The sequence below is a fragment of the Syngnathus leptorhynchus genome, chromosome 2 (genome assembly GCF_054491065.1).
Source record: "Syngnathus leptorhynchus isolate UIUO chromosome 2, UIUO_Slep, whole genome shotgun sequence".
Classification (NCBI taxonomy): Eukaryota; Metazoa; Chordata; class Actinopteri; order Syngnathiformes; family Syngnathidae; genus Syngnathus; species Syngnathus leptorhynchus.
The window spans coordinates 7,193,298-7,213,458 of record NC_141196.1 but is presented as its reverse complement, the minus strand read 5'-3'; the positions used below and the strand labels follow the sequence as shown (position 1 = coordinate 7,213,458).

Genomic DNA, 20,161 nt, shown 5'->3' with positions numbered 1-20,161 from the left:
AGACCGTCTGAAAAGCGGACAATCAAGAAAAAACTAGGAAAAGTTTGGTGCAATATTACCATACAAATGTTTTTGTTTGGCACAAATAACCGTTGGACTGCAAAAAAATATATTTGATGGATACAATTGTAATTAAGATAAGAATCTGACATTTGTGTTTTAGCGTTGTTTATATGATTTGATTTTGTTGGTATGGTCCTGTTTTTTTTTTCTACAAAAAATGTATTTTGTTAATTTGCCGTTATTACTGTGAGGCCCCTTTTAATTTTGACTCAAAAACTGATAAATAAAACAAATGTTTAACCTGCAACGCGTAGCGCCATCGGACTCGCTTCCTGTTGAGAATAAATACAGGACTTCAAAATAAATAATTTTGAATTTTTTTTGGTGTGGAAAATTCGGTTTTCTACATTTATATTCAAATGAAATTTGAAAAAATGGGTAAAGAAATGTTTTAAATCCACAAAAACTAACAGTGTATCATTGGTATTATTTTATTGTGCAGTCTTTTCTCGTGGAACTTTTAAATTGAAGCCACCATACGCGTTCTGGACAAAAAAAATAAGTCCAACTTTTCCTTTCCGGGTTGGAATCAATTTCTCTGTTGCTGTCGTTTGTGCCAGTCGTGTTTGATATTGTCGAAAGTTTTGAGTACAGCAACGTCGACGCTGCAGCGTTTAGCTGCCAAACATCAGGCCATGGCGCTTCACTGGACTGTCAGTCGAAGCCACGCGGCGACGGGACCGCTATGGCGGTTCTTGCTGCCGGTGCTGGCGGCGAGCCTGTCGGTGTGCGTGTGCCGAGCATCCTCGACGCCTCGAGAGCTGCAACAGCAGCAGCAGGAGGAGGAGGACAGTGCCATGGAGAACATCGTCACGGAGAAAAGGGCTGAAGAGAGCCACCGGCAAGATAGCGCCGACCTGCTCATCTTCATCCTGCTCCTCACCCTCACCATCCTAACCATTTGGCTGTTCAAACACCGCCGGTTCCGCTTCTTGCACGAAACTGGATTGGCGATGATTTACGGTAAGCTTCTACGGCTACACATTCATTTTAAACCCAAACTAGACCTTGTAAATGACGCTACTCTGTGACGTGTTATGTACTCCCGGGTGCAAAAGTAGATAGGGGGGGGGGGGTGTATGTGGACTCCCTTGCTAACCAAAACAGCAGCATGTAAGCAGTCTCAATCAACCTTAATTTGTGCTCAATTTTGAAGCTCCTGACAATTTATAAATGAGGTAAGTGGAGTCACTACATAAGAAATGTATTTGAATTTTCTTGCTTTGTGCCCAGGTTTACTGGTGGGCGTAGTGTTGCGCTACGGGATCCACGTCCCGCGCGACATCAGCAACGTGACGCTGAGCTGCCACGTTAACGCCAGCCCCGCCACACTGCTCGTCCACTCCAAGGGAAAGTTCTATGAGTACACGCTGAAGGGTGAAATCAGTGCCAGCGAGGTGGATGATGTGCAGGACAACGAGATGCTTCGCAAGGTCTGAATAAATCAAACTACATTAACGTCAAACTGTTCAGCTTAGTCAGTTACACCTGCACAAGTTTTTGCATTTTCTAATTCCATAGCACTTTCAGTTCAGGGTCAGCACTTTAGTCTTGATATGCATTTTTTACAGAAATTGCATTTTTTACTTCTTTTTCAAACTACGTTTTGTCTTGTATTCACCCCAGGTGACTTTTGACCCTGAAGTCTTCTTTAACATCCTCCTTCCGCCTATCATCTTTCACGCTGGCTACAGCCTGAAGAGGGTAAGCAAAATCTTTTTGGGTCTCCTCTTGATGACATCATCAGGAGGAAGGAGAGTTACGTTTTCGATGGCGTCTGACTTGTTTCCAGAGACACTTTTTCCGGAATATGGGCTCCATCCTGGCCTACGCCTTCTTGGGGACAGTCGTTTCCTGTTTCGTGATCGGGTAAGATTGTCACTTTTGTTGTGATTTGTGATTTTTTTTCCTGTCATCTTTTGCTTTTTTATTGCCAGGTTGTTGATGTATGGCTGTGTGATGCTAATGAAGCATATGGGGCAACTGGGTGGAGAATTCTTCTTCACGGATTGCCTGTTCTTCGGCGCCATCGTGTCCGCTACCGACCCTGGTGCGCCTCCATTGTTGACTTCTATTCAAACTGCAATCGGCACCAAATCGAAGCCTTCATGAATATTCACCTCATGCTTAGAACTGATTGTTGTCTTCTGTTGCCGTAGTGACGGTGCTGGCCATCTTCAACGAGCTGCAAGTGGACGTGGACTTGTACGCGCTGCTGTTCGGCGAGAGCGTGCTCAACGACGCCGTGGCCGTCGTTCTCTCCTCGTAAGTCTGGCGAAAAAGTTTACCGGCGTTTATCGTCTCATTATTTCAATAGATGGAAACTGCACAGCTGACAACTTGGTCTACATAAGCGTTCGTTCAAGCATCAGACGCTACATCGGGTCTAGTAAGCCCTGTGAAGAGTGTCGCAGCGAGACGATGAATGTATGCAGTAGAACTTCGTAAAGGGAATATTTTAGGATTAAAAAGAAAAATCACCAGTCAAGTGTGCTATATTTAGAATATGAGTCATCAAACAAGATATACTTTTCATTGTTGTTATTGTTTGCGCAGAGATGAGGAGAGACGTGGTGAATTGTCCCTTTGTGAGTGTGGAGAAGAGGAACGAAAAGAAAACCGACACCATCACTCGTACTCGCTTGCAGCGCCACTGCAAAGTAGACTCAGCGAAAAAATGCATGCCAAGTTCATCACGTTAAAAGCAAAATACTTCACTGCAGAAAATTACGGCAGCTCAGAGAAGGTCAAATGAAGTCCCTTCGTGAAAGTTTGCATTCCAAAAGTATTCCGCAGTGACTGCTCGAGTACATACAGCGTGTCCAGGAGGTTTTGCTATGAAGTGACGTGTTGCGGATGTTGTGGTCAGATCCATCGTGGCTTACCAGCCGGAGGGCGACAACAGTCACACCTTCGAGGTGGTGGCCATGTTCAAGTCCTTCGGCATGTTCCTCGGTGTCTTCAGCGGCTCCTTCGCTCTCGGCGGGGCCATCGGCGTCGTCACGGCGCTCATATCCTTTTCATTTTCCACTCGTTCTTATCCTGTGCACAGAAGAAATATATATGACACTCTGGCTTCATCTAACGCTGTGATTCCCAACCACTGTTGGAGTTTGATTGACGTAGAAAACTTGACTTTGGTCAAAAGCAAGCGCCTCATATTCATGTCAACAGAGTTCCTTGGCTCAAAGTGCCACAAGATGGCACCAAATCAGTACTTTCAATAATTGTATAGATTGTTTTGCGCCTGGTTAAACTTCTTGACAACTTGCACGTGACCAAATTTACAAAGTTGAGAGATTTCCAGCTGCTGGAAACAGCCTTGTTCTTCCTCATGTCGTGGAGCACCTTTCTCTTGGCTGAGGCGTGCGGCTTCACAGGTCTCACACGCAGACACACACACACACTCACACAGAAGCACACGCGCATTCTAATTCAGTATTTGCATATTGTTGTGCCGCAGGCGTGGTGGCAGTGTTGTTCTGTGGAATCACTCAGGCGCACTACACCTTCAACAATCTGTCTCCCGAATCCCAGGACCGGACCAAACAGGTAAAAATCAGAATGAAAATGACAATTGTTTAGTTTTGGGTAAGAAGACGTAATAAATATTCATGTCTCCCGTTGCAGCTGTTTGAGTTGTTGAACTTCCTGGCGGAGAACTTCATCTTCTCCTACATGGGTCTGACCCTCTTCACTTTCCAAAACCACATCTTTAACCCCATGTTTATTGTCGGGGCTTTTGTATCCTTTTGTAAAACGAGTTAGAATTGCTAATGGATGCCACAAGTTGGCAGAAAAGCAATATTTTCAGATTTGCTATGACTTTGGCCAGAGTACAAGATTGTGTTTTTGTCCAGAGAATTTGCAATTTCCGAACTGCAAATATAGTACTGTGGTTCAATGTATTGGACCGGTTGTCCTCCTTCACCAAGGCCCCGCCTATAGGTGGCAGTGTTCCTGGGCAGAGCGGCCAACATCTACCCGCTCTCCTTCCTGCTCAATCTGGGCCGACGCAACAAGATCCGATCCAACTTCCAGCACATGATGATGTTTGCGGGTTAGTCACGTGCTCGACACGTGTTTCAATTCAAGTCACGTGACTCAAGTCCCCTGCCCGACTTTTGTTCGACAGGACTGCGGGGCGCCATGACGTTTGCCCTGTCCATCCGGGACACGGCCACGTACGCGCGGCAGATGATGTTCTCCACCACGCTCCTTGTAGTCTTTTTCACCGTATGGTTCTGTGGCGGCGGCACTACGCAGATGTTGTCGTGCCAGCGCATACGGTAAGCCTCCCTTTCTATTGTTTTGCGTTCAAAGGGATTGCGTCATAGCTCATAATTGACTCATTATGTCATGGGACTGTAATTATGACTTTACTATTGAGTTAGCGGCACAAGTTAGCTTTCAAACTTAACTTCCATTTCTTTCCTTTTTTCTTAACAGGGTCGGGGTGGACTCCGACCAAGAAAACTCTGTGAGTGTGACGCTACATAAAACAAATATAAAACAATACAAATTTACATTGACTGCGTTTACACAGACGAGCATCGGCGAAGGTTCAGAGCGACGAAGCACCAAACAGGAAAGTGCCTGGCCTTTCCGAATTTGGTACAACTTTGATCACAAGTATCCTTGAGAATGATGCGTATGTTGTGATTTGAGGCTTAATCATGATTTGGCCAGCAGGGGGTGCTGCCGCGTTCTATTTATTGTGTTGAATTTGTGATGTTACTTTTCTTTGACTGGAGCTACCAGCTACATGAAGCCCATCCTGACGCACAGCGGCCCTCCGCTTACAGCCACACTGCCCGCTTGCTGCGGCCCCCTGGCACGCTTCCTCACCAGCCCGCAGGCTTTAGAAGTAAGATCACGTTTAATGATCGGATTTTGAAAGCGTAGTCAGTGACCCTTGGTTGGGAAAAGTAATTGTAAAGCCGCGATACAGCATGTCTCGAATGCATGTGAGCCTTTCCTCTCACTCTGCAGAACGAATGTCAGATCAAGGATGACGACTCCGACCTCATCCTGACCGACGGCGATGTCAACCTCAACTACGGCGACATCACCGTCAGCACCGACGGCGGGCACGGGCACGGCGTGGCCGTCGATGACCCCGATCGAGATCTGACGTACGGCGACCACGAGCTGGTGATGAGGGGCACGCGTCTGGTGCTGCCCATGGATGACTCTGAGCCGCCCTTCACAGACCCCCGCTGCCGCTTGTGAGGGTGCGGCGGCCCGCTTCCTTTTGGCTTTTCCCGCTACTTCGTCACGCCCGCCCATCTCGTCCGCCATCACTGTAATGTAGTCTTATTTATTTGTCCATTTCAGTTGGGCTTTTCAGTCACCTTATTGTAGCAACGCACAGCATGTGTTCTCTACGGTGAGCCGTTTAAGCATTCATATTCCACATCCTGTTAGTGCGCGTCCTCGTACTCCAGTGGACAATTCAGCGCAAGAGTAGGAAATGGAATAAACGCTGGAACGGCTTTCCACAGTTCAGCTGTGCTCGTCAGCTTGGTTTGCATGCCGAGAGTTCTTTATGGCTTTTTCTTTGGAGCCGGATGGCGATTGGTCGCCACTTAACAGTACACGCGCTGTCAATCAAGTGCCTGGGAGGCGATCTCTCAACCCAGTTGACGTTCTGGCGAGGAGGCTGCGCGAGGTAGCAATATGCGCCACGTCAGGGGGCTTAAAGTCGGGTTCGGAGCCGCCGACTAACTACCGCGCGCACGTCTGTGTGTGTGTGTGTATGTGTGTGTGTGTGTGCGCGTGCGCCTTTGCGTATGTTGGAGTTTGCACAGCGATGGGCAACCTAAATGTTTTGGTTTTTTTCTGTAATTTTTTTTCCACATCACTGCACTTAGCTTTGAGTTGTTAGAATGCTCAGATCTCCACGAAAGTAAACTATCTGCACTTCTGGGATTCTGACATAGATTCACACATTCACAGGAGCTACAATAAAAAAGAATGTCGTACCAAAAGTTGATTATTTTAGGACAATATTTGGACTGAGACCTGTAGCAAATTGCAAATATTTATGAGTAATTGTGGGTGACTAAGATGGCTGAAAACTTTCTCTAGATGTTACAAGACGGTGACAAAGCAAACCTTAACTCAGCATAGTCTTTGGCATCAATATGAAATAAGCACTATTTTTGGTTAAATGAAGCTCCTCTATTCATACCAATATAATTACTTGGCAGCAAAGCACTACCTTTGTCTTAATTTAGCTCATCTACTGACAACATAGTTTCTCAACACTAAGCGGCAAAGGACTAGGTTTGTCAAAATGAAGCTCCACAACTGACTCCAACACAGTTATCATGACTGTTGTATGACTGCCGTCAATACACAAGTTAATTAAACTTTCTAAAACTCCTCCCCAAACCCAGAATTTTGTAGAGCTTAGCACTGATAACAACAACGATGATGATGATAAGAATGATATCTGTAAACGATATCCAGATGTGAGCACAAAGAGCCTTGAAGGGCTATTTTGGGAGGCGAGCTTGTGAGCAGCGGCTGTCTAGCACGGGGGGCTGGGAGAACAGGAAGTGTTGATATGACGGCGCCATGGCAACCGCTGTGTTGTCGTTAACCACAGCCAGAAAACACGCCAAACACCAATCGCAACCAGTGTGTGTGCGTACGTTTACGCATTTGTGTGTGAGCGAGTGTGTTTGCATGCCTAGGTAGAACAGAGCGATATTGCGTGTGCGTGACTTTGTGTGTAAGTTTGTGTGCGTGAATGTGTTTGTGCATATGTGATGGAGAGGTGCGTGTGTTGGTGATGATATGGACGTGGAAGGAAGAGGAAGGTCTTCTTCAACCTGTTATCTTCTGCTGTGCAGGAACTTGAAATTCCTTGAAAGTTTTTTTTTTCTTTGATTTGATTTTATGCCTTTTTGAAGACATCCCTAGAATATTTCAAGTCAAGTCAAGTTTATTTCATTTTTTTTTACGTTTTCCGTTTTCTGTAATTGTTTTTTTAAGCAGAAATAAGAACAAATTAAGAACAAAAATGAAACCTTACATTTGCACTCATTAAATAATCTGTGACTGCTTTTATGTTGTGTGCGTGTGAGAGGTGACCCAAAAAAAATAAAAAAACGGGGGAAAAAATGCAATCTATAAAATGTAATGAATGAAAAGTTCAGCTTGTCCAAATGATGTCAAATGAATGAACATCTCCATTGCTTACTGTATTCAATCCATCTGTAGGATTCAGGTACTTACTGTGTGCATTTGTATGCTGTTGCCATGGATACGACAATGCAAGCATGCAATCAGCCTCTTGCTGGACTCTGAGGGCGAGACAAAAACAAAATGTAAGAAATATAATAAAGACGCTGAGTGTTTTTCTGTGGATGACACAGACTATAAAGGCTTACTGTGTCCACTCTGTGTGTGTGAATGACTCATGCATTGTGTGTGTGTTTGCAAACATCTTGTGTGGCGGGTACTGTTCACATCAGTATAAATAATATCTCACCTGTTCATGAGTGTGCAAAAAGATGAGAAGAAATAAACAGGAGCCGAGCTTTGAATGAAAAGAGCGGTAGCTCATCTGCCCTATTTTGTTGATGATGTGTTTATTATGTCTGCTTTGTTGGGTAACAACTTTCAAATGGGAAACACATTCAGCAGCAGATGGACCTGGGTGATATCTGGCCCACTTCTCTCCAGGTTCATTTAGGCAAGGTATGTCAAAACAGAAAGAAAAAAAATGACAACAAATTAAACTAAATTAAAAAAAAATCATAAATTGCCACATTAAATCATGACAGTGTTTATTTCTTTAAACTCAAGTTCATTAATATTAATGTTTTTATAAAGGATGTTACTGGAGTGCTATTTCCACAAATGAATCATTTTTAGTTATTACACCATCATTGTGAGTTGCTGTTAAGGCCCGATGGACTTTTGAGGCAGATTCCAATATTTGGCTGAGTAAAATTCCCTTAACCGATTAATGGACCGATAAATTGGAAATATCGAAAATGACTTTTGTACAGGGGGGGATCCATTACTGCCTACATTCACCGATATGTAAAAATATATAATGTAAACATTTGACTTTAACTTTACATCAACAAAACTCTGCTGAATTATTATTCTTTTTGTGCAGCAGAGTCAATAATTTGATCAGACGCTAGTTTAAGTTTGTGCCCTAACCTTTTCATTAATTTACCATTCTTAGCCATCTTGATCAGGAAATATAGGCCATTTGATTTCCTTCTGAATAATTTTACCTGTGTTTACTCACGGTTGTGCTAATTGTAACATGTATTCAGCATTCTCCTGAGTCTTGCATAGTCTCGCATCAGACATGACATCATGACTGAGAAAACTTTTTTCTTTTTCCACTCAGGAATTTAAGAGTGTGTGTGAGTGATTGTCGCTGATGCTCAAACTGTTTTGCTTTTTTGGCAGCATGGAGGTGAAAGCAGACAGATGTGCGCATACTTTTCTCAGAGAATGAGTCATCTTCATGTCACTCTCGTGTTTATGACCAAAGAAGGACAGCAAGAGAGTGTGTTCACAGTATTTTTTTTCTAGTGAACTAGAAAAACTTGTGACTTCTAGTGAACTTCTTTTTCTAGAAGTGAACATGGGTCAAATTTGAGTCCACATAAACCTGTGTGATGGGGAGACATTTTCAAATATTTTCATTTTTGTGTATTTTCGTGTTACTTTTGGGAAATGATCACATTTCAGAGTGAAAGACTGGCATTTAGGCATTTTTAAATGCTGTCAAATGTAAAAATAAGTCCAATTTGGCCAAAGCCTTTCTAATTGTATTTTATGATGTTGGTGAAAATTAATGTGAACCCATTTAAACCGTTTTTTTAGGTAGGCTGATTGTAATTGCCTGGTAGATTAGGTTATTTCATCATTTGACATCCTCATTTAGGTCAAGTCTAGTCGGTTTGAATTCTACAGTGGCAATTCACAACGGAAGAGAGGGAAGTACAAGAACAGCTGTATCAGCAAAAGTGAAGATGACTAAAGATGACAGCCAGAAACCAGAGCACTGTAAATTAGAAGTTGATTTGATAAGGTTTCCTAGTTTTAACGTTTGAAAGTTTCAAATACACAAATGAAATGATTGGAATACAATGAAAGCAGTGTTTTCAGCACCTTGGTGAGACTTGGTCTTAATTTTCCTCATTGGCTTCTGCACCAGTTTCCAAATTCCTGGTTGAGGTCATTGTTTGTGAGCACTTACAAAGGTTTGGCTTATGTCTGTCTTACACTTTTTTTTTTTGCATGTTCCTCCCTCTTGACTTACCAGCGGCTTTTAAGAGGCAGGCGCATTTCACAGCTCGGCCAACAAGCCAGCCGACCAGACACCCGCACTCACATTCTTAAGTAGGTGAGTCCTGTTATTTGCTAAATACATCTCAATGACACAACAACGGACCTTTTGTTAAGCTCTTTATGGAGGTATTATTGTTTGTCTTGTGTGATAAGTGATGCACTTTGGTGCGCACTTTGAAAACAATCTGTTGAAATATCAATCTTTTATAGATGTGTGTTTATAGCCTTGTATATTTTACTGTCAGCCGAAGAGTCGCCTGTTGCTCATCATTTACAGTTCTATAGAGCTCGTATATTAATGTTGTAATATGTAGATGTGACAGGCCTGTTACTAAACTATGACAATCTCAAGTAATTAAATTGTAAGCAGTTAGTCTTTGTGCACCCCGAATTAAACAAAATGGTACTCGAATGAAAACACATCTAGAAAGATGTGGAGAAAAAATCCTGCATATTTTGGGGAACATTTCTGTCTGTTTTATTCTACATATGTTTTTGTCAAAAATTGAAATGAAAAGTTGAATTTCATAATATGTTTTGTCTATTTGCAACATAATTGTATTTTATATTAACAACTAAAATAATAGTATTGCTTAATTTCTTCAATGTAGTTTTTGAGCACAATTATGCAGAACAGTGATGCAGGAAAGAAAAACCTTTTGACGTTGATTTGTATTTTGGATTTTCTGGGAAATTTTAAAATCAGTCCAGTTTGAATTTGTTTTGAAATATACATGTTTAAAAAAAATAAAATATATATTTTGAAAAATAGACAATCAAAAATGGGTGAAAGGAACACATAAACTGGGCTATTTTGATCAGATTCATCATGCCTCTGTATGTTCAATCAAAATAAAAATAAAAACCAAAAAGTTACATGTTTCTCTGCCATGTTTGTAATATATACTTTGTATCCTAAAATAGTCATTAAGTAACTTCAACAATTAAGCATGTGATAGCACCATATTGTACAGTATATCACTGGTAATTTTGCATTAAGGGGAAATTCAGGTCAGATCCAGCAGGTGGCACTGTGTTGAAAAAGGTTAGATTTATCTATTTCATCTCATTTTATTCGATGGTACAATGAATGCATATAATACATTTGTATGATCATCTTTTGAATGTTGCTTGGTAATACTTTTTCCTAGTGTGCTTCTTGTTCTTGACCTTTCTGTGCTGTGTCGGTCAGTTTAGTCCTCTGGATCAATCTACCATGGGAGATTTTTGATGAAAAATATATTTGGTTTTCATGCAAGTTGAATCACTTTAAGATGGTAGATCAGAATAGTGTGCTGTGCTGCATTGTATTTTAGTTCCGCTGTTATGTGACCTTGCTAAGTGGTTTGTTACAGGGTTACCGCCCTTCAGTATTTGGGCCGCTTCCTAACCAAACATATGATGTCATCATGAGTGAGACCCACTGTTTCCTCTCTACGATGACATCATCCGCCTTTTTGAACCCAGAAAACATTTCTCAGACGTTCTCAAATGTGTCGGCGCCGCTTTCTGCGTCTTTTAAAAAAAGTCAGCACAAAAGCAGCAGACATCAGTCACGTGCAGGATTTAATCAGTTACAGAGTGAATGTCAAAATTTTATCCCCAAGGAACCTTTGGAATGATTTACAATATTTGAGTAGTTGTAAGGCAAGCTACTTTTTACAGAAGAAATGCTACTTTTGCTAGGTTCCACTTATGTAAACACTAGCTTGGTCACAATGACTCACTTCATCATAGATCTTTGGCATCAAGATTTTGTCGTGTTGAAGCTTCTCAACTCATTTCAACTTCATTCAGTTGTACCAAGATGCTGCAAGATGGTGGCAAAACTTTAATCTAACTCTTCAATATGCCACAAATTGGTGTCAAATTACTACTGTTGTCTAAATGATGCACCTCAACTTGCTTCAACCGAGTTCTCTGGCATCAAGATCTCACAAGAAGGCACCAAAGCATTACTTTTGTCGAAATCAAGCTCCATGACTTGCTACAATTGAGTTCTCCAGCATCAAGATGCCACAATATGGTGTCAAAGCACTAATTTTGTCTAAATTAACTCCTTGACTCACTTTAACACAGATCAGATTATACATCTGATGAATTTTCACCATTATAACTGCCCCCTGGAGAGCAACCTTAATTGTGATATGACTTGTGATGAAAAGGAGTTGAGCACTCTTAAGCAACTTTAAATACGCCACAGCTCATTTGACTGAATGAATGTGAAATAAAATCACATCAACCTGTATAGTCACGCCTCCAGATGCTCATAGTATAAACCGAGGCGACTAAATTAGAGCTCAAGTGTTTTTATCTGCGTGTGTGTGTGTGTGTGTGTGTGTGTGTGTGTGTGTGTGTGTGTGTGTGTGTGTGTGTGTGTGTGTGTGTGTTTTGACAGACAGTTGCCCTGGTGGCCTTTAGTGTGCACATACCGTATCCTGCATGTGACCTTTGCTGCTCCAAGCACGCTTGTGTGTGTGTATGTGTGTTTGTGTGTGACTCATTGCCACCATACCAGTGATAATGCAGTACAGTCTGCCACTACTCTGTCCTCACCCGAACTCAATATTGAGGATGCAGACTCACAATTTTCTCGGGTAGGGTAATGGCCAGATTTCCTGCTGTTGCGGATGTGTGCCACTTCTGTATTCCAGTACAACACACATGAAATGAAATGACTGGCCAAGGATGATTAGAAAACAACATGTATAAAGAAAGTAATGAGACTTTGACCAACTAAATAGAACATCAGAAAAGCTAAAAAATTGGGAAGGGGGCAGGTCATTACAGTTATCAGTATTGTCAAATAATATGACATATTGGGGCATTTGAAAGAAATTAATGAATAGTTGGTCACAAGTCCTTGAATGCAGCACAGAGAAATACCAAATACTGTATATTTTGGTTTTCTAGACTACTGTCAATTTGTAATTACCCTCACATAAGAATAATTCTAGCTTTCATATATGTGGTTTTATTGCCATGATATCAAACATGTGTGACCCAGTGTACCAAAAAAAAAATCATAAATAAACATTTGCTTTTAATTCCATTCAATTCTCTGCAGTCATCAGTTTGGTATTTCATGTCAACCACATTTCAAAAGCAGATGTGAACGCACCAATACTGAAAAAGGAGAAACGACTAACAAAGAAGAAAGTGACTGATTGCTTCTGATAACCAATGCAAACATCTATTAAAATGTTCTCCAACGTATTGGGGGAGTTGTTGAAAAACAAACCATTTGTAATCAGTCAGACAATTACAATTCAAGTGGGTTATGAGAAGGGACAAACAATTTTAGGTCCTGTTAGATTAAATCCAGATGATTCTCCAAACACACACAAACACACACACGTTTGCAAACACAAGCTCAGTGCATTGATTTTTGTTTATGTCCAAATCAATTTGAACCCAACAGTTTGAGGAAGTCATCTGGTTTCATTTGAAAAAAAAAAAAAAAAAAAAAAAAAAAAAAAACACCTTACACCTTATTCGCACTGTCAATGATTGCATCTTGAAGCAAGCAAAATGATTTTTGACCAGAGAGTCACAGGTCAAAGGTCATCCAACACCTCTTAAATATTAAAACATAAAGCGTTGTTCAGAATATAGAATAAAACAATAGGCACCTCTTTGGATGATGAAATTCATAACGACCCAATGATTCAAACAAAAGTTGAACATCTCTGCCAATCACTTCTGAAGCCAACATGTGTGTTTGCCATCTTCCCAAATGACAAATAGTTTGCATAAACCAAAATAAACTTCAAACGGCAGAGCTCGAATTATTCCCTTGTGAGTCACCAGGACGAATTGCGATGTTGACCCGGTCCAGCCGACTGAGACAAAACATTTGATGGGAGGAGTAGGGGGGGGGGCTTTGGGAGTATCTGTTGTCCTTGCGGGGGGCGCCATCATTCAAAACCTCTCTTTTAAATCCTATTTTTAACCTTCTGATTGGACAGCAGCGGAATCCAATCTCTACCACCTAATCTATCCTGTCTATTCTCCAAGGCCTAAAAAGGAGATGAAGGTTGGATTTGGAGGCTGTGGCGGGATCGGGGTGGTCTCGGGTGGGTGTTCGCAGGGGTGTATATACGAACCCCGGAACTTAAGCACATGTGGGTGACAACCTCTCTTGCTGCTGCTGCTGCCTTCATCTTTTGTTTTGACATCACCTGTTGCTCCTGAATACAAGCAACATGGCTTTTCAGAGGCACTCAGGTATGCTAACTTGTAAATTGGTATCATAAGTTAATAATACTAAGAATCCGATTGGTTTAAAGTTGATGTTAAATTTCTACTTGTCTCATTTTAAACGGCATGAATGAATGTATGATCTGGGATAATTTGGCTGTTGGTGCTGAGAGACAAGCATTCACACTATGCTGTTTGAATGCATCACTCCCTACGCCGGATTATTTAGTTACAGTTTGTGTTCATGCCAAGAGACAAGCCTACAAACAAGTGTTAATGTGCGTTAACAACATTTACAGCATTAGGCGCAGATGCCGAGACAAGCATTCATAAGCTTTGTGTCATAAATTATAGTGATTGCCATCATTACAATTTCAATTACGGTCAGTTCAACAATGAATGAAAACATCAATTACGGTGTCTGTGTTGACTTAAAGAGTAATGGAGACACTTTGGCCACGTTTTAAGAAGTTAAAAGCTCGTCTTGATGATACTTGATGCACGGTTTGGAGGCTAGGTTTGACTTGAACTGATTTAATTTTTTTTGCTTCTAGATTATAATTACTTTTTCTCTCAGTACTACGTTTTTCTCTAAATTGACCTAGAAAATGTTTTCTGCCATTAATGATTCAATAGCTAAAATACGATACACAAAAAAAGTGGACCTATAATTGAGCCTTGGGGTACACCGAGATTCACTTGCACTTTATGATTTTTGCATCGTGAGCATGTGATCTTACAGCATATGCTGAGTGAAAAGCATTGTGACTATCTTCCTGTCTATTTTGTGCAAATGCTTGCAAATACTGTAAATTCAGAGAGAAGAGCATTATAGCATGAACAGGTAGATGATTTCTATTCTTGTGAGCATGAGTATTCAGTGCTGAGAAACAGGCTAAGTGCATGATTCAAAGTTAATGTGAATGGGGAAAAAGCATTCACACCTACAGTATGCTAATTTGTATTCCCAAAAATGAGTTGAGTGCCGAGACGTGTTGCAGCACTAACGGGTAATGATTTTTTTTTTCTTGTGAGCATGTGCTTTTTTTGTATTATGTTTTTTTTAATCAAGCTCTAAAATTGGTGACTTGAGTCTAACTCGAGTCAAGTCGCCTCTGCATATTTGTGAAGCTACGTCATCTTTGGAGTTAAAACCATGACCAGTATGTTCTAGAGGAAATGATGGGGTGAGCGGCTTAGTCAAAGGTCACAGTGACCTTTCAAAAGAAATATTTGGCCCAGGATGGAATAAACATTTCGCACAAAAAAAAAAAACAAGGATCAAATGATGGCAGGGAAGCAGTGACATCCCAAAAAACTCAAAAGGTCAACTCCCCTAGAGTGGAACATTCCAACTCCATCAGCCTAAAGTGGCAACACAGTGGGGAAATATAATAGCTTCAGTTTACAGTAGATGTAGACACAGACCATCCATTTTAGTCCAGATGATTTTGGATGATGGATGAGGTCCACGTTAGGTGAAAGATCTGCATGGAAACACACGCGTGCATGAACACAAACACACCAATGCGAACACACACACACTTACACGCACAAAGAATGCCCAACATAGTGTTGGTGTGACTCACACCCCAAAGTATAGTTTGACCCCCACTTTCACCCCAGTGTGGCTCCTCTCCTGTCAGATACATAACGACGATAGTCAGCTGTCGCCCTTGTCCCCAGTGGGAGCACAATAACCAGAGGAGGCTTAGTGGGCCCCAAATAGAAGTTTGTATTTTAGAAAAGAGCCACTGTGATTTGTTGCGTGATGACGCTAACTACTGAGTCAGGGCCTCTGACTCCATCCTCAAGTCACCCACTTTATCTCCTGGACACAGCTGCGCATTGATAGCATTTGCCAGATATACACATACACACACAGACACACACACACACAGACACACACACACAGACAGACAGACACACACACACACACACACACACACACACACACACACACACACACACAGTTGCCTGTGGTTATGGCTCCCAAATATTTTTATGTCACTATGCTTACCAAGCCCAAATGTCACAACCTCTGACCCTTGGCGCTAAGCTCCAGCTGTAGTGGTTTAAAAAGAAATGAAGTGCCAACATCAATCACTTTTTCTCCAATAAGCCAAAATCTTTTCCATATTTGCATGAGTGCATTCCTGCGATGGAAAGGCCAATAACCAAAGAGAATTGCCAATAACGATGCAGTTGACCCCGGGGGGCACCCTTTGAGGGGATTTCAATGGAATTTTGGCACTGGGACTTTTGGTTTTGCCAGCTTGTGATTGATATCACAAGGGTATTTTGGAAGGGTTACAACCAATCATGGCTCAGATTTGAAAACCGGTGAGTCATGATTGGTTGTGATCTGGCGACTGTAATGTCATTTTCAGTCCACAGCAAGTGGCAAAAATGGCCGCCCCGTTGGACTGCACAGAACATATTTTCACAATGAAAATGTTGGGGTTGACCTCCCCTTTAAGTATCACAGAGTTTCTCTCAATTTGTGGACTACAAAGACACGTAGGTGATGTGAACGACTCCCATGCATGTAGAAGTGATGTTGTGCTGTTTTTTTTTGTTTGTTTGTTTTTTTACAGGAGGCCCCAGGAGCTACCTGTCCTCCACCATGACGGACCGCTTCGACTGTTTCTACTGCCGCGACAACCTGCACGGCAAGAAATATGTCATGAAAGACGACAAGCACGTGTGCACCAAGTGCTTCAACAAAGTCTGTGCCAACACCTGCGCTGAGTGCAGGAGACCCATCGGCGCAGACTCCAAGGTCAGACACAAACGTTTGAAAGCAGAACTGCTGAATGGAAGGTTTCTTTTGGTGAGCGAGAGGTTTGGGGTGGATGTGAAGGTTTTTGGTGTGTTTCTGAGAGTTTGCATTGTGTGAACCATACCAATTTTTTCTTCATAAGTGTAAGAGGTTTATACGGGCGAGCCAAGTGTGAACTTTTTTTTTTGGGGGGGGGGGGGGGGGTAATGTGATTGTTTTCATGCTTGTTTTTGGGGGTAAGTGTGAGAGTATTTGTGTGAATAGCATTTTTTGAAATGAGTACATTTTATGGTGTGTGCATGAGTTTTTATTCTGGTTGAGTTTTTGGGTGTATGCAAGTTTTGGGGAGTGTGAAGTATGAGAGGTTTAACTGGTGATTGCAAGAGACTATTTTGTGAGTGTGAGAGATATTTGTGTGAGGTTTTTTTAAACAGATTTGGTGAATGTGATTTTTTTTTTTGGGACGTAAGCTTTTTTTTTTATGCAAGTTATTTCCTGGGCGAGTGTGTTGGCCAGTATAAAAGGTTTGGTGTGCGCGGAAAGTCTTTATGTTAATTAGCTTCTGTGTGGTTGATTTATGCATGTACACATATGAGTTTTGGTTTTTGGGCTGGTATGTGAGATTTCTTGGTGTGTGAGATTTTTTGTGGTGATGCTTTTTGTGCAAGAGTCGTTTGGTTATTTTGTGAAAGGATTTTTGGTGAATGGGAGAGGGGTGTTTTTACTAGAAGTGATTTTTTTTTTTTATCAGAGTGTGAGAGGTATAGAGGAGGCAGTGGTAAAAAATGTAATTAGAATAAATATTCAAGTCTTTATATTTCGAAAATGTACTTTGTCTCCATGTCACCACTGCATATTGGAAAATCAGCAGCTTGACAGACACCTCGGTTTCCCTCCCATTCAGGAGCTGCACCTCAAGAACCGCCACTGGCACGAGGAATGCTTCCGCTGCGCCAAGTGCTACAAGGGGCTGGCCAGTGAGGAGTTCTGCGCCCGCGACGACGGCAAGATCATGTGCGGCAAGTGCAGCTCCTGCACAGATGGCAACCGCTGCCAGGGATGCTACAAGGTGGTCCTGCCGGGTAGGACACGCCCACTTTCTATATTAGCGCTGGTCATCCCTTACTCACAGTCAGATACATCTGAATTTAATAAGAAGTTCATAAGACATTTTTTTTAAGCCACTTTTGAAGGAATGCTCATTTTTGGACACTATATGTGTGTGGCAGGTTCCAAGAATGTGGAGTACAAGAAAAAGGTGTGGCATGAGGAGTGCTTTACCTGCTTTGAGTGCAAGCAGCCAATCCGCACGCAGAGCTTCCTGACCAAGGGTGAAGATATCTTCTGCACCGCCTGCCATGAAAAGAAGTTTGCCAAGATGTGCTTCCACTGCAAGGAGGTACAGCCAATATTTCCTGACAGAAGAGGCGTGTCAAATTCAAGGCCTGAGTGCCAAATGCGGACTGACACTTTGTGACCAGCAAGATTGTCTTAAAAAGTGAAATCAAAATGGTGCACTTAAAAATACTGACCATTTTGTCTAACGATGCTTCCACGGTTCCTTCCCAGCCCATCACCTCTGGAGGCATCAGCTACCAGGAACATCCCTGGCACTCCGAGTGTTTCGTGTGCACCACCTGCCGTAAGCCCCTGACTGGCACTCGCTTCACCCCCCACGAGGACGCCTTCTACTGCGTGCAATGCTACAAGAGCGACGTGGCCAAGAAGTGCCACGGGTGCAAGAACCCCATCACAGGTCAGACCATAAAAGCCAGATCACTGCTGGGGAAATGATTTCATTTGTTTTGTTAATCAATTCTTTAATTTGTTCACCTAAGCATCGCTGGAGCGAAGAACAAGGAAATGGATGTAAATAAAAACAAACATGGCTTACCTCATGTCATGTTAAGTGGGTTTCCCAGGTTGCAAGAGATAGTTTCCAAAGTTGACACACTCGGTAAACATCAAGAGATAGTCGGCAAGCCTTTGTTTTTCTTCGTTTCTGGAGCATCACACGACAACAGCGATGATGTTTCGTACTCACGTGATATGGGGGGGGGAAGAAATCCTAAATCAATTAGAGGCGTGATTTGGGAATTTTTCTGTTTTTTTAAGTGGGGGAAAAAAGGCACCATAAGGGAGAAATTACGTTAGTCTTTAATGGAATAGAGTGGTTGGCTAATAACAGGCGTTTCTCAGTAGGGCCGACAAAAAAACGACTTCAGAAGCCGCTCAGCCGCTGTTCTCAATTAATTAAAGTGCCAAATATGTCAGAAAGGGAGGGCAAATGCTCAAAAGCTGCAATCTCCAGCAGGTCAGAGTGATGGGAAAGAGCAAGGTTATTCTAAAACCGGGTGTTCTGTTTTACATTGTTTCCTTTACCGCCAAGTCGGCGTCTACGGGTGATGTCATCACATCCCGTATAAATAGACCGCAAATGGCTGGCCTTCTTTAGTGGGTGCTCCTGCAAACAATCGCATTCTTGCCCCAAAACAGATCTCTTTTACAACCATCAACAAAACTTGTGATTGTCCCTGACTTGTATAATTCAATCAATCATTGTAACCTTGGTTAATGGTAAGCATTTTTTCAACGTTGTCTGACGTCAACGCGTGTCCACAGGCACAGGGTTGGGCAGCAACAGCGTGGTGAACCACGAGAACTTCTCCTGGCACTCGTCTTGCTTCACCTGCAAGAAGTGCAACAAGTCCTTGGCCAACAAGCGCTTTGTCCAAACCGGGGACAACATGTACTGCCTGCTCTGTGCTAAAGTTTGAATGGCTTTCAAAGTGGTTACGCTCCGAAACAAATGGCATTTGACTCCCTCTAAAAATGATGATCACAAAAAAAATGCAGTCAGAGGGTACAAAACGTTTGGGGTGGAACTGCAATAATGCAAACTCAATTTGTATTCAATCGATAGAACAATCAGAATTGGAAAAATAAATGACCAAATTTGAATGAAGGTCTTGCATGTAAGTTTTCAAAGAGCATTTTAAATCAGGATGGCTCCTGCTTTCAATCGGCGAAAAAGCGTAGTCTGCTGTCCATCCCTGCATGTAGGCAGTCTTTTTGGCATGTAGTGCTTTTGTTTCTTTGCTTGGTGAGTGGTTTCAATTGTAGCGCTTAAAGCTGAAATTTAAGCAGCTCATGTATTCAAGAGTTGTGAAATTGGAAAATAAACATGAATAAAGACGGTTGCAATCTCAAGTCTAGTTTTGCAAGACTTCATTAACAGGTTATATATCATCTCAGAACACTTGAATGTAGTAGAATATATGCCATTTATAGTCCAAATGTTATTTGCCGACAGATTGATAATAGTTGCCGGGTGGAATTTTTAGTTTTATTCACAGAGGATGTGATTGTCAGAGACCAAAATAAGGGCACTTTGAAAATAACCCATAGTAAACAGCAACATTAAAAACTGCAAACCATCTAAGGCACTGGTAACAATCTGGTAACTTGGGAAGCTATTGGAGTATTTAGTAGGTCAAATTAAATGTATTACTCCATCTAGCGGTCAGCGCTGGCAGCCTTTCTCCAGCAGGCGGCGCTAACGAGTAACAGAAAATATTCCAATAGGAACAAAGATTTAAAAGACGTTATTGTTCAGCAAAGTCTACATGTTCCAAATGGAGTAGAAGTGGAACATGAATGCCAAAATTATAACAAAAGTTATAATTTTGCAATCGCTAGCAGGTTAGGCTCATGGCAAAGACCAAGGTTATTTTAGTTGACAAAACTGGCAACGACGAGAAATGGTTCTTCAAGCGTTTTTCTTTT

At 41.9% G+C, this 20,161-nt stretch overlaps 2 protein-coding genes across 6 annotated transcripts in view; both read left to right on the top strand.

Annotated features, from left to right (window-relative positions):
* Positions 1-546: 546 nt before the first annotated feature.
* slc9a6a (solute carrier family 9 member A6a) lies at positions 547-7,681 on the top strand. 2 transcript variants are annotated; one of them, XM_085905532.1, is made up of 16 exons: positions 548-1,026; positions 1,297-1,496; positions 1,690-1,767; positions 1,856-1,932; positions 2,001-2,113; positions 2,223-2,328; positions 2,933-3,074; positions 3,338-3,443; positions 3,527-3,615; positions 3,694-3,807; positions 4,012-4,123; positions 4,199-4,352; positions 4,513-4,543; positions 4,610-4,695; positions 4,825-4,930; positions 5,056-7,679. In XM_085905532.1, exons 1-16 carry the CDS (start codon positions 699-701, stop codon positions 5,293-5,295), a joined length of 2,082 nt encoding a protein of 693 aa, XP_085761658.1. In that variant the 5' UTR covers positions 548-698; the 3' UTR covers positions 5,296-7,679. The 2 variants fall into 2 exon arrangements, with proteins under 2 accessions (XP_085761657.1, XP_085761658.1); XM_085905531.1 differs by having other exon boundaries at positions 547-1,026; positions 4,513-4,695; positions 5,056-7,681.
* Positions 7,682-9,403: 1,722 nt separating this feature from the next.
* The window catches only part of fhl1a (four and a half LIM domains 1a), an 11,479-nt gene continuing 721 nt past the window's right edge, over positions 9,404-20,161 (top strand). The window contains exons 1-6 of one of the 4 annotated variants that reach the window (XM_085936649.1): positions 9,404-9,448; positions 16,191-16,375; positions 17,280-17,457; positions 17,605-17,774; positions 17,945-18,131; positions 18,998-19,585. In XM_085936649.1, the coding sequence (XP_085792775.1) occupies positions 16,220-16,375; positions 17,280-17,457; positions 17,605-17,774; positions 17,945-18,131; positions 18,998-19,152 (846 nt within the window). In that variant the 5' untranslated portion in view covers positions 9,404-9,448; positions 16,191-16,219 and the 3' untranslated portion in view covers positions 19,153-19,585. Of the gene's footprint in view, positions 9,449-13,482; positions 13,621-16,190; positions 16,376-17,279; positions 17,458-17,604; positions 17,775-17,944; positions 18,132-18,997; positions 19,586-20,161 lie in introns of those variants that run through there. The other 3 variants (XM_085936655.1, XM_085936632.1, XM_085936641.1) reach the window with 3 other exon arrangements.

What these genes read in the sequence shown, in the direction of transcription:
- slc9a6a (XM_085905531.1), top strand. Translation starts at nt 699, where the DNA reads ATGGCGCTTCACTGGACTGTCAGTCGAAGCCACGCGGCGACGGGACCG. An exon ending in TCGGCGTCGTCACGGCGCTC is followed by an intron (nt 3,075 to 3,337) that starts ATATCCTTTTCA and finishes GACAACTTGCAC; the next exon opens with GTGACCAAATTTACAAAGTT. An exon ending in TTGTCGTGCCAGCGCATACG is followed by an intron (nt 4,353 to 4,512) that starts GTAAGCCTCCCT and finishes TTTTCTTAACAG; the next exon opens with GGTCGGGGTGGACTCCGACC.